We start from the raw sequence: 17,755 nt of genomic DNA, 5'->3' as shown, positions 1-17,755 counted from the left end.
GATTGAACCATTCTATTCTTATTCACTTGCAGATGGCGAGAACCTGTAATACATCTACTGACGGACAGAGGCCAGAGCCCTCGGTGGAAACTATGACCAGGGGTAGATGCCGAGGTAGAGGCAGAGGTAGAGCTCAGTCTAGAGCTCGAGCAGCAGCACCTGTTGTAGAACCTCAGGTGGATTTGGGAGCGGAGGTTCCATTCCAGACTGTACCTGTTGGTCCAGTTTAGGTCCCGGAAGGATTTATAGCTACTCCGGTACTTCAGGACACTCTAGTCCGTTTGGTGAGCCTAATGGAGGGTGTGGCCTAGAATGGTACATTTCTAGTGGCACCAGCCGTCTCACAGGCTGGGGGAGGAGCACAAACTCCCACTACTCCCACTCCGGAGCAGATGACTCCTCAGTATCAAGCTCCAACAGTCCCACCGGTTGGGGTAGTTCAGCCAGTTGTTGCGGCACAGGCCGGAGATAGGCCCGCCATGTCTTCTGAGGCTTTATTGAGACTGGACACTTTTACTAAGCTCTTTCCAGTTCACTTCAGTGGTACACCTTCTGAGTACCCATAGGATTATCTTGACCGCTGCCATGATATGTTGCGGAACATGGGTATAGTTGAGACCGATGGGGTTGATTTTGATGTATTTCAGATGACGGGATTTGTCAAGAGGTGTTGGAGAGATTATATGTTGATCAGACCAGCTGGGTCACCTGCAGTGACTTGGGAGCAGTTCTCCCGGCTAATTCTATAGAAGTTCCTCCCTATCATATTGAAAGAGGATTACCGCAGGCAATTTGAGCGTCTCCAGCAGGGTAGTATGACTGTTACTCAGTACGAGACCCGCTTTGTGGATCTAGACCATCATGCTCTTCTTTTACTTCCTACTGAGGGAGAGATAGTGCAGAGGTTTATTGATGGAATCACTCACCCTATCAGGCTTCAGATGGCCAAGGAGACCAGAAGTGAGATTTCCTTTCAAGCGGCCGCTAATGTTGCTAGGAGGATCGACATGGTTCTTGTATAGGAGAGAGGGCAGGGGTCTGATAAGAGACCTCGTCAGTTCGGTGGGTTCAGTGGTGCCTTGTTTCGAAGCAGGGGCACTTATGGTAGGGGTCATCCTCCCAGGCCATTTTATTCAGCACTTCAGACATCTCATGGTGCTTCAGGGAGTCACGATCTTATTATGCCTTACTCTGGGCAGCCAACATTTAGTGCCTATTCAGCTCCTATCAGTGCACCATCACTTCAGAGTCACTACAGCGGTAATCCGGCCTGTTCGGGTTAGCTTCAGCTTTAGCAGCCACGGCAGCAGGATGGGTGTTATGAGTGTCGGAATAGTGGTCACATCAGGAGGTATTATCCTAGGTTGTCTAGCAAAAGATCTCGGCAGGATTCTCGTGCCATCATACCGGCACCGGTTGCTTCACCGCCTGCTCAACCAGCTAGAGGTAGGGGTTAGACAAATAGAGGTGGAGGTCAGGACGTTAGAGGTGGAGGCCAGCCAGTTAGAGGCCGTCCTTGACACACGATTCAAAGTGGTGGGGCCCAGCCCCCATTTTATGCTTTTCTAGCTAGGCCTGAGGTCGAGACATCCGATGCTATGATCACAAGTATTATTCCAGTTTTCCATAGAGATGGTTGAGTTCTATTTGATCCAGGATCTACTTATTCCTATGTGTCCTCCTATTTTGCTTCATATCTGGTTGTGCCTCATGATTCTCTGAGTGCTTCTGTGTGTGTCCATACTAGCGGGGGATTCTATTGTAGTAGATCATGTCTATTGTTCATGTGTGGTTACTATTGGGAGTCTTGAGACTAGCATGGATCTTCTACTTCTTAATATGGTAGATTTTGATGTCATCTTGGGTATGGATTGATTGTCACCTTATCAAGCTATATTGGATTGTCACGCCAAAATGGTGACCTTAGCCATACCTGGGTTACCTCGAATAGAGTGGAAAGAGACTCTTGGACATTCCACCAGCAGGGTTATCTCTTATGTGAATGCTCGACGTATGGTCTAGAAAGGCTGTCTAGCTTATTTGGCTCATATTCGCGATTCTAGTGCGGATGTTCCTTCTATGGATTCAGTATTAGTTGTCCGTGAGTTTCCAGATGTATTTCTTGCAGATTTGCCAGGGATGCCACCCGACAGAGATATTGACTTCTGTATTTATTTGGCTCCGAGCATCCAGCCCATTTCTATTCCACCATACCGTATTGCCCCGCCAGAGTTGAAGGAATTAAAAGTACAATTACAAGAATTGCTTGATAAGGGCTTCATTAGACCTAGTGTCTCGCCCTGGGGTGCGCCTGTGTTGTTTGTGAAAAAGAAAGATGGGTCGATGAGAATGTGTTTCGATTTATCGGTAGTTGAACAAGGTCACTATCATGAACAAGTATCCGTTGCCAAGAATTTATGACTTATTCGATCAGCTTCAGGGTGCCAAGGTGTTTTCAAAGATCGACCTGAGGTCTGGTTACCATAAATTTCTAGAGAAGTTCCTCCCTATCACATTGAGAGAGGATTACCATAGATAATTTGAGCGTCTCTAGCAGCGTAGGATAACTCTTACTTAGTACGAGACCTGTTTGTTGATCTAGCCCGTCATGCTCACCTTTTACTTCCTACTGAGGGAGAGAGAGTGAGGAGGTTTATTGATGGACTCACTCACCCTATCAGGCTTCAAATGGCCAAGGTGACCGGAAGTGAGATTTCCTTTCAGGCGGCTGCTAATGTTGCTAGAAGAATCGAGATGGTTCTTGCACAGGAGAGATGGTAGGGGTCTGATAAGAGGTCTCCTCAGTTCGGTGGGTTCAGTGGTGCCTCTTCTGGAGGCAGGGGTACTTATGGTAGGGGTCATCCTCCCAAGCCATTTTATTCAGCACTTCAGACATCTCATGGTGCTTCAGGGAGTCACGGTCCTATTATGCCTTACTCTAGACAGCCATCATTTAGTTCCCATTCAGCTCCTATCAGTACACCACCACTCCAGTGTCACTACACCGGTAATTCGGCCCGTTCGGTTCAGCTTTAGCTTCAGCAGCCACGACAGCATGTTGGGTGTTATGAGTGTGGAAACATTGGTCACATCAGGAGGTATTGCCCTAGGTTGTCAAGCAACAGATCTCGGTAGGATTCTCGTGCCATCATCCCAGCACCGGTTGCTTCACCGCCTGCTCAGCCAGCTAGAGGTAGGGGTCAAGCAGCTAGATGTGGAGGTCAGGCTATTACAGGTGGAGCTCCGGCCGTTAGAGTTTGAGGCTAGCTAGTTAGAGGCAGTCCCAGAGATGCAGTTCAGAGTGATGGGGCCCAGCCCCAATTTTATGCTTTTCTAGCTAGGCCTGAGGCCGAATCATCCGATGCTGTGATCACAGGTATTGTTCCTGTTTGCCATATAGATAATTCAGTTCTATTTGTTCCGGGATCTACTTATTCCTATGTGTCCTCCTATTTTTCTTCATATCTGATTGTTCCTCGTGATTCTCTGAGTGCTTCTTTGTATGTGTGTCCACACCTGTGCAGGATTATGTTGTAGTAGATCATGTCTATAGTTCATGTGTGGTTACAATTGGGAGTGTTGAGACTAACGTGGATCTTCTACTTTCTTATATGATAGATTTTGATGTCATCTTGGGTATGGATTGGCATTCAACTTATCATGCTATATTGGATTGTCACGCCAAAACGGTGACCTTAGCCATACTTGGATTACCTCAAATAGAGTGGAAAGGGACTCTTGGACATACCACCAAAAGGGTTATATCTTATGTGAAGTCTCGACATATGGCCGAGAAGAACTATCTTGCTTATTTGGCTCATATTCGCAATTATAGTGTGGTTGTTCCTTCTATGGATTCAGTTCCACTTGTCTATGAGTTTCCAGATGTATTTCCTGCAGATTTACCGGGGATGCCACCCGATAGAGATATTGACTGTAGTATTGATTTGGCTCCAGGCACCCAGCCCATTTCTATTCCACCATACTGCATGGGCCCGTCGGAGTTGAAGCAAATTAAAAGAACAATTACAAGAATTTCTTGATAAGTGATTTATTAGCCCTAGTGGCTTGCCTTGGGGTGCACCCGTGTTGTTCGTGTAGAAGAAAGATGGGTCGATGAGAATGTGTATAAATTATCGGCAGTTGAACAAGGTCAGTATCAAGAACACGTATCTGTTGCCAAGAATTGATGTCTTATTCGATCAACTTCAGGATGCCAAGGTGTTTTCAAAGATCGACTTGAGGTGTGATTACCATCAGTTGAAGATTAGGGCATCTAATGTCCCTAAGAAAACTTTTCGGACTGGGTATGGGCATTACAAATTCCTAGTGATGTCATTTGGGCTGACAAATGCCCAACCACATTCATGAATTTGATGAATCGGGTGTTCAAGCCTTATTTGGATTATTTTATGGTTGTATTCATTGATGATATCTTGATTTACTCAAGCAGTCGAGAGGAACATGAGCAGCATCTTCGGATTGTGCATTAGACTTTGAAAAATAATTAATTATATGCCAAATGTTCAAAATGTGAATTTTGGTTAGACTCAGTTGCCTTCTTGGGGCATGTAGTATCAGTTAAAGGCATAAAAGTGGATCCTAAGAAGATTGAGGCAGTTCATAATTTGCCTAGACCTACTTCAGCTATAGAGATTCGGAGTTTCCTTGGTTTGGAGGGTTATTATCGCCAGTTTGTGGAGGGGGTTTCATTCATAACATCCCCACTAACTAAATTGACCCATAAGGGTGCCCCATTCATATGGTCAGACGAGTGTGAGACGAGCTTTCAGAAGCTCAAGACTGCTTTGACTACGACACCAGTGTTGGTATTACCCACAGGTTCAGTATCTTATATGGTGTATTATGATGCATCTCGCATTGGGCTTGCTGCAGTATTGATGCATGATGGCAGGTTGATTGCATATACGTCACGACAGTTGAAAGTCCACGAGTAGAATTATCCAGTTCATGACTTAGAATTGGCAGCCATTATTCATGCGCTGAAGGTTTGGAGGCATTACCTTTACGGTGTCTCGTGTATCATAGTCTACAGTATCTGTTCAAACAAAATGATCTCAATTTGAGGTAGAGAAGATGGTTGGTGATGTTGAAAGACTATGATATCACCATTTTGCATCACTCCAGAAAGGCCAATATGGTAGATGGTGCCTTGAGTAGAAAGGCTGTGATTATAGATAGCCTTGTGTATATTCTGGTTGGTGAAAGGCCATTAGCTGCAGATGTTTAGGCTTTGGCCAATCAGTTCGTGAGGTTAGATGTTTCAGAGTCCAGTCGAATTCTAGCTTGCACAGTCGCTCGGTCTTCCTTGTCTAAAAGTATCAGAGAGCAACAATATGATGATCCTCATTTGCTTGTCCTTAAGGACACGGTGCGGCACGGCGGTGCCAAGAAAGTTGTTGTGGGGGAAGATGGAGTTATGCGGATGTAGGGTCGTATATGTGTTCCTAATGTGGATGGGCTTCATGAATTAATTCTTGAGGAGGCCCACAGTTCCCGGTATTCTATTCATCCGGGTGACACCAAAATGTATCAAGATTTGAGGCAACATTATTGGTGGAGGAATATGAAGAAGGATATAGTTGCATATGTAGCTCGGTGTTTAAACTGTAAGCAAGTCAAGTACTAGCATCAGAGACCTGGTGGTTTGCTTTAGAAGTTAGAAGTTAGTGCATATTCAGCTCCTATCAGTGCACCACCACTCCAGTGTCACCACAGTGGTAATCCGACCCGTTCGGTTCAGCTTCAGCTTTAGCAGCCACGGTAGCAGGATGGGTGTAATAAGCGTGGGAACATTGGTCACATCAGGAGGTATTGCCCTAGGTTGTTGAGCAATAGATCTCAGCAGGATTCTCGTGCCATCATCCCGGCACCGGTTGCTTCACCGCCTGCTCAGCCAGCTAGAGGTAGGGGTCAGGCAGCTAGAGGTGGAGGTCAGGTCATTACAGGTGGAGGTTAGGCCGTTAGAGGTGGAGGCTAGCCAATTAGAGGCCATCCTAGAGATGCGGTTCAGAGTAGTGGGATCCAGCCCTGATTTTATGCTTTTCCAACTAGGCCTATGGCCGAGTCATCCGATGTTGTGATCACAGGTATTGTTCCTATTTTCCATTGAGATGCTTCAGTTCTATTTGTTCCAGGATCTACTTATAACTATGTGTCCTCCTATTTTGCTTCATATCTGGTTGTGCCTAGTGATTTTCTGAGTGCTTCTTTGTGTGTGTGTCCACACCTGTGCGGGATTCTGTTGTAGTAGATCATGTCTATAGTTCGTGTGTGGTTACTTTTGGGAGTGTTGAGACTAACGTGGATCTTCTACTTTCTTATATGATAGATTTTGATGTCATCTTGGGTATGGATTGGCATTCACCTTATCATGCTATATTGGATTATCACACCAAAACGGTGACCTTAGCCATACTTGGGTTACCTCAAATAGAGTGGAAAGAGACTCTTGGACATACCACCAAAAGGGTTATCTCTTATGTGAAGCCTCGACGTATAACCGAGAAGGGCTGTCTTGCTTATTTGGCTCATATTTGCAATTCTAGTGTGGGTGTTCCTTCTATGGATTCAGTTCCACTTGTCCATGAGTTTCCAGATTTATTTCCTGCAGATTTACCGGGGATGCCACCCGATAGAGATATTGACTTTCGTATTGATTTGGCTCCTGGCACCCAGCCCATTTCTATTCCACCATACTACATAGCCCCGCCGGAGTTGAAGGAATTAAAAGAACAATTACAAGAATTTCATAATAAGGGATTTATTAGACCTAGTGGCTTGCCTTGGGGTGCGCCCGTGTTGTTCATGAAGAATAAAGATGGGCCGATGAGAATGTGTATAAATTATCGTCAGTTGAACAAGGTCACTATCAAGAACACGTATCTATTGCCAAGAATTGATGTCTTATTCGATCAACTTCAGGATGCCAAGGTGTTTTCAAAGATCGACTTGAGGTTTGATTACCATCAGTTGAAGATTAGGGCATCTGATGTCCCTACGACTACTTTTCGAACTAGGTATGGGCATTACGAATTCCTAGTGATATCATTTGGGCTGACAAATGCCCAACAACATTTATGGATTTGATGAATCGGGTGTTCAAGCCTTATTTGGATTATTTTATGGTTGTATTCGTTGATAATATCTTGATTTACTCAAGCAGTCGAGAGGAGCATGAGCAGCATCTTCGGATTGTGCTTTAGACTTTGAAAAATAATTAATTATATGCCAAATGTTCAAAATGTGAATTTTGGTTAGACTTAGTTGCCTTTTGGGGGCAAGTAGTATCGGTTGAAGGCATAAAAGTGGACCTAAGAAGATTGAGGCAGTTCATAATTTGCCTAGACCTACCTCAGCTACAGAGATTCGGAGTTTCCTTGGTTTGGAAGGTTATTATCGCCGGTATGTGGAGGGGGTTTCATTCATAACATCCCCACTGACCAAATTGACCCAGAAGGGTGCCCCATTCAGATGGTCAGACGAGTGTGAGTCGAGCTTTCAAAAGATCAAGACTGCTTTGACTACGACACCAGTGTTGGTATTACCCACAGGTTCAGTATTTTATACGGTGTATTATGATGCATCTCGCGTTGGGCTTGCTGCAGTATTGATGCAAGATAGCAGGTTGATTGCATATATGTCACGACAGTTGAAAGTCCATGAGTAGAATTATCCAATTCGTGACTTAGAATTGGCAGCCATTGTTCATGCGCTGAAGGTTTGGAGGCATTACCTTTATGGTGTCTCGTGTATCGTAGTCTACAGTATCTGTTCAAACAAAATGATCTCAATTTGAGGTAGAGAAGATGGTTGGTGCTGTTGAAAGACTATGATATCACCATTTTGTACCACTCTGGAAAGGCCAATATGGTAGCCGATGCCTTGAGTAGAAAGGCTATGTATAGACACCCTTGCGTATATTTCGGTTGGTGAAAGGCCGTTAGCTGCAGGGTTTGGCTAGTCAGTTCGTGAGGCTAGATGTTTCAGATTCCAGTCGAATTCTAGCTTGCACAGTCGCTCGGTCTTCCTTGTATGAACGTATCAAAGAGCGACAGTATGATGATCCTCATTTTCTTGTCCTTAAGGACACGATGCGGCACGGCGGTGCCAACAAAGTTGTTGTGGGGGAAGATGGAGTTATGTAGATGCAGGGTCGTATATGTGTTCCTAATATGGATGGGCTTCATGAATTAATTCTTGAGGAGACCCACAGTTCCCGATATTCTATTCATTTGGGTGACACCAAAATGTATCAAGATTTGAGGCAACATTATTGGTGGAGGAAAATGAAGAAGGATATAGTTTCATATGTAGCTCGGTGTTTAAACTGGAAGCAAGTCAAGTACAAGCATCAAAGACCTGGAGGTTTGCTTCAGAAGTTAGAAGTTAGTGCCCATTCAGCTCCTATCAGTGCACCACCACTCTAGTGTCACCACAGCGGTAATCCGGCCTGTTCGGTTCCGCTTCAGCTTCAGCAGCCACGGCAGCAGGATGGGTGTAATAAGTGTGGGAACATTGGTCACATCAGGAGGTATTGCCCTAGGTTGTTGAGAAATAGATATCAGCAGTATTCTCGTGCGATCATCCCGGCACCGGTTGCTTCACCGCCTGCTCAGCCAGCTAGAAGTAGGGGTCAAGCAGCTAAAGGTGGAGGTCAGGCAATTACAGGTAGAGGTTAGGCCGTTAGAGGTGGAGGCTAGCTAGTTAGAGGCTGTCCTAGAGATGCGGTTCAGAGTGGTGGGGTCCAGCCCTGATTTTATGCTTTTCCAACTAGGCCTATGGCCGAGTCATCCGATGCTGTGATCACAGGTATTGTTCCTATTTTCCATTGAGATGCTTCAGTTCTATTTGTTCCAGGATCTACTTATAACTATGTGTCCTCCTATTTTGCTTCATATCTGGTTGTGCCTAGTGATTCTCTGAGTGCTTCTTTGTGTGTGTGTCCACACCTGTGCGGGATTCTGTTGTAGTAGATCATGTCTATAGTTCGTGTGTGGTTACTTTTGGGAGTGTTGAGACTAACATGGATCTTCTACTTTCTTATATGATAGATTTTGATGTCATCTTGGGTATGGATTGGCATTCACCCTATCATGCTATATTGGATTGTCACGCCAAAACGGTGACCGTAGCCATACTTGGGTTACCTCAAATAGAGTGGAAAGAGACTCTTGGACATACCACCAAAAGGGTTATCTCTTATGTGAAGCCTCGACGTATGGCCGAGAAGGGTTGTCTTGCTTATTTGGCTCATATTTGCAATTCTAGTGTGGGTGTTCCTTCTATGGATTCAGTTCCACTTGTCCATGAGTTTCCAGATGTATTTCCTGCAGATTTACCGGGGATGCCACCCGATAGAGATATTGACTTTAGTATTGATTTGGCTCCTGGCATCCAGCCCATTTCTATTCCACCATAATGCATAGCCCCGCCGGAGTTGAAGGAATTAAAAGAACAATTACAAGAATTTCATAATAAGGGATTTATTAGACATAGTGGCTTGCCTTGGGGTGCGCCCGTGTTGTTCATGAAGAATAAAGATGGGTCGATGAGAATGTGTATAAATTATCGGCAGTTGAACAAGGTCACTATCAAGAACACGTATCTATTGCCAAGAATTGATGTCTTATTCGATCAACTTCAAGATGCCAAGGTGTTTTCAAAGATCGACTTGAGGTCTGATTACCATCAGTTGAAGATTAGGGCATCTGATGTCCCTAAGACTACTTTTCGAACTAGGTATGGGCATTACGAATTCCTAGTGATGTCATTTGGGCTGACAAATGCCCAACATTTATGGATTTGATGAATCGGGTGTTCAAGCCTTATTTGGATTATTTTATGGTTGTATTCATTGATGATATCTAGATTTACTCAAGCAGTCGAGAGGAGCATGAGCAGCATCTTCGGATTGTGCTTTAGACTTTGAAAAATAATTAATTATATGCCAAATGTTCAAAATGTGAATTTTGGTTAGACCCAGTTGCCTTTTGGGGGCATGTAGTATCGGTTGAAGGCATAAAAGTGGACCTAAGAAGATTGAGGCAGTTCAGAATTTGCCTAGACCTACCTCAGCTACAGAGATTCGGAGTTTCCTTGGTTTGGAAGGTTATTATCGCCGGTATGTGGAGGGGGTTTTATTCATAACATCCCCACTGACCAAATTGACCCAGAAGGGTGCCCCATTCAGATGGTCAGACGAGTGTGAGTCGAGCTTTCAAAAGATCAAGACTGCTTTGACTACGACACCAGTATTGGTATTACCCAGGAGCGCTTGCTGCAGTATTGATGCAAGATGGCAGGTTGATTAAATATACGTCGCGACAGTTGAAAGTCCACGAGTAGAATTATCCTGTTCATGACTTAGAATTGGCAGCCATTGTTCATGCGCTGAATATTTGGAGGCATTAGCTTTACGGTGTCTCGTGTGAGGTATTCACTGATCATCGTTGTCTACAGTATCTGTTCAAACAAAATGATCTCAATTTGAGGCAGAGAAGATGGTTGGAGCTGTTAAAAGACTATGATATCACCATTTTGTACCACCCCAGAAAGACCAATATGGTAGCCGATGCCTTGAGTAGAAAGGTTGTGAGTATGAACAACCTTGCGTATATTCCGGTTGGTGAAAGGCCGCTAGCTGCAGGTTTTCAGGCTTTGGCCAATCAGATCGTGAGGTTAGATGTTTCAGAGTCCAGTCGGATTCTAGCTTGCACAGTTGCTCGGTCTTCCTTGTATGAACGTATCAGAGAGCGACAGTATGATGATCCTCATTTGCTTGTCCTTAAGGAGTGCGACACGGCGGTGCCAAGAAAGTTGCTGTGGGGGAAGATGGAGTTATGCGGATGTAGGGTCGTATATGTGTTCCTAATTTGGATGGGCTTTGTGAATTAATTCTTGAGGAGGCCCACAGTTCTCGGTATTCTATTCATCCTGGTGACACCAAAATGTATCAAGATTTGAGGCAACATTATTGGTGGAGGAAAATGAAGAAGGATATAGTTGCATATGTAGCTCGGTGTTTAAACTGTCAGCAAGTCAAGTACAAGCATCAGACCTGGCAGTTTGCTTCAGAAGTTAGAAATTCCTGAGTGGAAGTGGGAGCGTATCACTATGGATTTTGTTATTGGGCTTACATGGACTCGGAGAATGTTCGACGCAGTATGGGTCATTGTGGATAGGTTGATCAAGTCAGCACATTTCATTCTAGTAGCAGTTACCTATTCTTCAGAGCGGTTAGCAGAGACTTACATCCGCGAGATTATACTCCTTCACAGTGTGCCCATGTCTATCATTTCTAATCGAGGTACGCAACTTACCTCGTATTTCTAGAGGACTGTACAATGTGAGTTGGGTATGCGGGTTGAGTTGAGTACAACATTTCACCCTCAAACGGACGGATAGTCTGAACGCACTATTCAGATATTGGAAGATATGCTTCGCGCTTGTGTTATAGACTTTGGAGGTTCTTGGGATCAGTTCTTGCCACTTGCGGAGTTTGCCTATAATAACAGCTACCAGTCAAGCATTCAAATGGCTCCATATGAAGCATTATACGGGAGGCGATGTCGTTCGCCAGTAGGCTGGTTTGAACCGGAAGTGGCTCGGTTGTTGGGTTCCGATTTGGTACAAGATGCCTTGGATAAGGTCAAGATTATTCAGGATCGACTTCGCACAGCTCAGTCTAGGCAAAAGAGTTATGCCGGCCGTAAAGTTCGTGATGTTGCATTCATGGTTGGAGAAAGAGTATTGCTCTAAGTTTCACCTATGAAGGATGTAATGAGGTTCGGAAAGAAGGGCAAGTTGAGCCCTAGGTATATCGGGCCCTTTGAAATTCTTGAAAGGGTGGGTGAAGTAGCCTACATGCTTGCACTACCACCTAGTTTATCAGCAGTTCACCCTGTGTTCCATATGTCTATGCTCCGGAAATACCATGGTGATCTGTCTCATGCGTTAGATTTCATCTCAGTCCAATTAGACAAGGATTTGACTTATGAGGAGGACCCGAAAGCTATTCTAGCTCGGTAGGCCCGACAATTGAGGTCTAAGAGTTATCCATCAGTTTGAGTACATTGGAGAGGTCAGCCAGTTGAAGCATCTACCTGGGAGTCCGAGTCGGACATGCGGGGTAGATATCCACACCTTTTCACTAGTTCAGGTAATTTTCTAATACCGTTCGAGGAGGAACGTTTGTTTTAGAGGTGGAGAATGTGATGAGCCGATAGGTCATCTTTAAATGTAATAATTATTTGTGTTCTTAAACCTCAGATAGCACCATTCAGCTTTCTTAGACTTGCGTGCGCAATCCGTATAATTTTCTGGAAAGTGTTTATGTGAAAACATTGATTAAAATGTTAAATAGTTCTTCAAAACATATTTGAGTGACTTCGGTCAACGTTTTGAGCTAACAGAACCAGATCAGTGCTTTGACAGCTCCGGTAGGTTCATATCATATTGCAGGACTTGGGCATATGCCCGAAATTTAATTTGGAGGTCCCTAGCTTGAGTTATCACCATTTGTTGAAAATTAGAAGTTTGAAAGCTTAAAGATTCCAAATTTTGACCGCGGATTTGACTTTATTGATATCGGGGTAGGAACTCGATTATGGAAATTTGAATAGATCCTTCATGTCATTTATGACTTGTGCGCCAAATTTGAAGTCATTCCTGATTCGTTTAATACGTTTCGGCACGAGTTTTATAAATTGAAACGTTTGAAACTTAAAAGTTCGAATGGAGGTGTGAAATGTTAATTCGACGTTGTTTGACGTGCTTTGAGACCCCGAGTAAGCTCGTATTATGTTACGGGACTTGTTGGTATATTCGTATGAGGTCGCGAGTACCCCGAGTGTGATTCGGATCAAAATCGGATCAAATTTTGGACTTATGCAAATTCTAGAATTTGCTGCTTCTGGTGTGTTCACTTCTGCGAAGCCTTGGCCGCAGAAGCGGTTCCGCAGAAGCATGAAGTCCGTCGCAGAAGAGGAGGCTTCTTCGCAGAAGTGAGCCAGCCCATAGAGGCGACCACAATCTTCGCAAAAGCGAGCTCGCAGATACGGCACTTATGCCCGCAGACGCGAAAAAGTCTGGGCAGAACCCATAAAATCGAGGGTTAGCCATTTTTACTCATTTTTGAGTTTTGAGTCTCGAATTTCGGCGATTTCAAAGGGGTTTTTCAAGATTTCGACTTGGGTAAGTGTTCTATACCCGAAAGTGATTATATTTCATAAATCAATGCTTATATTCATCGTTTATTTCGGATTTAGATGGAAGAAATTGGAATTTTTGTACAACTTTCCAAAAATGAAAATTTATGATTTGAAGGTCCATTTGGCATCGAAATTTGATAATTTTTGTATGGTTGGACTCGTCTCGGAATGGGTATTCGGATTTCGTGAGTTTTTTCGAGATTTGAGACGTGGGCCCTTCTATAAAGTTTTGAGATGAATTTCGGATTTTAATTCAAAAATTAGTAATTTCATATGGAATTAATTCCTACGAATCGTGTTAAGTATATTGAATTGTTTGTGACTAGATTTGAAGCTTTCAGACACTAATTCGCGAGGCAAAGGTTTATTGGAATCTTGAATTTGGTTGTGAAGCGAGGTAAGTATCGTGGTTAACCTTGACTTGAGGGAATAGAACACTTGAATTATTTGTTACATGAATTTTATGTGTAACGACGTATAGGCGAGGTGACGAGTGCCTATACGTCGTCAAATTGATTGTTTACATATTTATCTGAAATTCATAAATTATTTTAAATCATTAGTTAATTATTATATAAATTATTTATCTCATATTCCTTATTCAATATTATGTATTAAATTCATGCTATAATTGCTGCATGCTTATTTGACTTATGTGATTTAATTGCTACTTGATATTTAGTATATTAGAAATTAAATTGCCTATTTTCTCCCTAATTTCCACAATTAATTTCTACTTGTCATTACTTGTTTCTTAATAATTTATAAATATTGTGTGCTTTGTTCCTAATAATTTCTTACTGAATGTGGTATTTATTGGAGTATTTTTATTACAATTACGAGTTGTTAAATTATATTGTTGGAGCGAGTTGCTCGCCGCAGCGAAAATGAAAATGAACATATTGGGGGATCGGGTTGCACGCCGAAACAGATTATATTTTAAGTTTAAATTGTTATAGCTGGTTACACGCTGCAACGGAAATTTATTGAAGAATTTTATTGTTGGAACGGGTTGCACGCCGCAACAGAATGAGAAAGAAATAATTGATTGTGACTGCTGAAGTGATTTCAGTTATTGATGTGATTTACCTATCTTACCTCTATTCCTGTTATTATTATTATTATTGCGTACAGGTTAATGTAAGTGGCATGCCTTAGCCTCATCACTACTTCGTCGAGGTTAGCCTCATCACTACTTCGTCGAGGTTAGGCTCGGCACTTACAGAGTACATGTGGTCTGTTATACTCATACTGCACTGTGCACATCTTGTGCAGATTTCGGAGTTGGTCCCAATGGCGTACTATAGATTTGCTCGGATTTAGCTATCAGTGAAGACTTGAGGTATAGCTGCACGGCGTTCGCAGCTCCGAAGTCCCCTTCTACTTTATTTTAGTTGTTTGCTTTCTTTCAGACGACTTTATTTTTATTAAGACCCTTGTTTGTATTATTCTAGAAGCTTGTGCACTTGTGACTCCAGTTCTGGGATGGTATTTAGACATCATATTTATTTTGGTTTGTTCACTTTAATTCAGATAATTTTCTCCAGTTATTTGGTTTCCTTACTAATTAATTAAAATGAATTGTTAAATTAAATTATTTTAACATTGTCTTGCCTAGCAAGTGAAATGTTAGGCTCCATCACGGTCCCCAAGGTAGAAATTTCGGGTCGAGACATTTTTAAAGGTTAACCTTGGCGCAACTATAAAAGTTATCGCAATGTGACTAGGATGTCACTGGTACAACCCACAAATAACATTTTGCAGAAATGCAAAGTAAGGCTATATACAGTAGACCAACATGGTCATGGTTTCTCTCTTTCCCGGTCGTATCCTGCACATAGCAGGAGTTTAGTGCAGGGGATGTTCTAGTTAATCATTTTTTTGGTTGGCGTATTGTGTGATGTTTTGGTGATATCTACTATGTATGCGTAATAAAAAACATGACTATGATGGAATATAAGTAGAGTTATAAAAATGATATCTTAGTTTCAAATAATTCAAAAATAAAAATAAAAATAATACTGTTTAAAAACCTTAAACTACATAACAGATCACAAATACTTATTATATTACAAATAGCCAGAATATAGTCTTCAAAATAATATTGAAGCTATAGAGATAAAAAAAAAAAAGTAACTTGAAAAGAATATATTAAAGAATACAAAAAATAACTTTAAATAAACTAAGCATAAAGACGGAAAATGCAAACGTGGAAGGAAAGTAAGTGTGATGACCCAAAAGGTCATCTTTAAATTTAATTATAAATTATGTGTTCTAAAACCTCGAAAAGTACTATTCACCATTCGTCGACTTGCGTGCGCAGTACGTATAATTTTTCGGAAAGTTTTTATATGAAAAATTGATAACTAAAAGCCTAAAGGCTTAAAGATTTCAAAGTTTGACCACAAATTGTCTTTTATTGATATCGGGGTCAGATTAGAGTTCTGAAAATATTTATAGGTTTGTTATGTTATTTATGACTTGTCTGTCGAATTTGGTGAGAAACGGAGTTGATTTGACGTGATTCGGACGTTCGGTTGTGAAAATATAAGTTTTAGAGTTTTCTTGAAAATTTCATTTGATTTGGTGTCTGATTCGTAGTTCTAGGCATTATTTTGGTATTTTATTCACGCGAGCGAGTTCGTATGAGGTTTTTGGACTTGTGTGCATATTTGGTTTGGAGCCCGGAGGGCTCGGGTGAGTTTCGGATAGCATACGGACCTTAATTCTTTGAAAAATCTGGTTTTTGGGACTTCTGTTGGTTTCTGGAGTCATGTGCTTCGCGAACGCGAAGCCTTCATCGCGAACGCGATAGCTGGGCCGCGAACGCAAAGTAATGGGGGGCCTTACCCTTTGCGAACGCGACCAGCTTCCCGTGAACGCGTAGGCTTGTGATTTGGGGAGTGGGAATCGTTGTTTCTTCTACGCGAACGTGAGTATTTGATCACGAACGCGAAGGCCAGGGGGGAGAAGCCTTCGCGAACGCGAAGGAGGACTCCTGAACGCGAAAGCCACTCGGGTTGCTGCTCATCGCGAACGCGACAAGCCCTTCTCGAACGTGAAGAAGTCCTGACGCCCAGACCTTAAAACAGAACCAAAACGGGATTTTTCCCATTTCAAAGGAGTTTTTCATGATTTCGAACTGGGTAAGTGTTCTTTATCATATAGTGATTATATTTCATAAATCTAAGTCTATATTCATCATTTATTTCAAATTTAGATGGGAGAAATTGGAATTTTTGTAAAACTTTCCAAAAACGAAAATTTAAGATTTGAATGTCCATTTGACATCGGAATTTGATATTTTTTGTATGGTTGGACTCGTCTCGGAACGGGTGTTCGAATTTCGTAAATTTTTCCAAAATTCGAGACGTGGGTCCCACTGATGATCTTTGAGATACATTTCGGATTTTAATTCGAAAAATTAGTAAGTTCATATGGAATTAATTCCTACGGTTTATATTGAGTATATTGAATTGTTTATGACTAGATTTGAGGATTTCGGACACGAATTAGCGAGGCAAAGGTTTATTGAATTCTTGAATTTGGTTGCAAAGCGAGGTAAGTGTCGTGGTTAACCTTGACTTGAGGCAATAGAACCCTTAAATTATTTGTTATGTGAAATGCATGTGAATGATGTATAGGCGAGGTGACGAGTGTCTAGATGTCGTCAAATTAATTGTCTGCATAATTACTTGAAAAAAAATCATAAATCGTTTTAAATTCTGAATTAATTATTATATTAATTGTTTCTCTCGTGTTCTTTGCTTAATATAATGCTTTGAATCCATGCTTTAATTGCTACATGCTTATTTGATTTATGTGACTTAATTGCCACTTGACGTGTAACATACTAATTATTAAAATGCCTATTACATCCTTAATTTTCACAATTAATTTCTACTTGTCATCACTTATTTCTAATAAATCATATTTATTGTATGCTTGTTGTCTTATAATTTCATATTAACTGTTGCATTTATTGGAGTAATTGTTTTTATAAGAATTGGTAAATGAAAGTGAATATTGCATAATAATCGTGATATCTAAATACCATCCCAGAAGTGGAGTCACAAGTGCACGAGCTTCGAGAATAATATAAATAAGGGTCGGAATAAAATAAAGATGTCTGAAAGGAAACACACAACTAAAATAAATTAGACGGGGACTTCAAAACTGTGGACACTGTGCAGTTATACCTCAAGTCTCCTCTAGGTGATTGAAATCAGAGCAAGTCTATAATACGCCACTGGGACCAACTCCAAAATATGCACAAGAAGTGTAGAGTGTAGTACCAGTACAACTGACCCCATGTACTGGTAAGTGCCGAGCCTAACCTCGATGAAGTAGTGACGAGGCTAAGGCATGTCACTTATATTAACCTGTACGCAATAATAGTAATAACAACAATAATAGAAACAAATCAGGTAACTCATTTTAACAGTTGAAGCCAACTCATCAGTCATAACCAATTATTATTTCAATCAATTTCCGTTGCGGCATGCAACCCGATCCCACAATAT

At 41.9% G+C, this 17,755-nt stretch overlaps 1 protein-coding gene across 1 annotated transcript; it reads left to right on the top strand.

Annotated features, from left to right (window-relative positions):
- The first annotated feature begins 392 nt into the window (after positions 1 to 392).
- LOC138906678 (uncharacterized) lies at positions 393 to 4,043 on the top strand. The gene is made up of 3 exons (XM_070196095.1): positions 393 to 543; positions 648 to 787; positions 3,525 to 4,043. Exons 1-3 carry the CDS (start codon positions 393 to 395, stop codon positions 4,041 to 4,043), a joined length of 810 nt encoding a protein of 269 aa, XP_070052196.1.
- Positions 4,044 to 17,755: the final 13,712 nt, after the last annotated feature.

The sequence above is a fragment of the Nicotiana tomentosiformis genome, chromosome 1, assembly GCF_000390325.3.
Source record: "Nicotiana tomentosiformis chromosome 1, ASM39032v3, whole genome shotgun sequence".
NCBI lineage: Eukaryota > Viridiplantae > Streptophyta > Magnoliopsida > Solanales > Solanaceae > Nicotiana > Nicotiana tomentosiformis.
This window is presented reverse-complemented; position numbering and strand designations above follow the sequence as displayed.

Bases quoted from the DNA above. Each gene is read 5' to 3' on its own strand.
- LOC138906678 (XM_070196095.1), top strand. From the start codon at position 393: ATGACTCCTCAGTATCAAGCTCCAACAGTCCCACCGGTTGGGGTAGTT. The intron at 544-647 runs GTACACCTTCTG...GATGTATTTCAG, and splicing joins CTTTCCAGTTCACTTCAGTG to ATGACGGGATTTGTCAAGAG. The intron at 788-3,524 runs GCAATTTGAGCG...ACACCTGTGCAG, and splicing joins TTGAAAGAGGATTACCGCAG to GATTATGTTGTAGTAGATCA.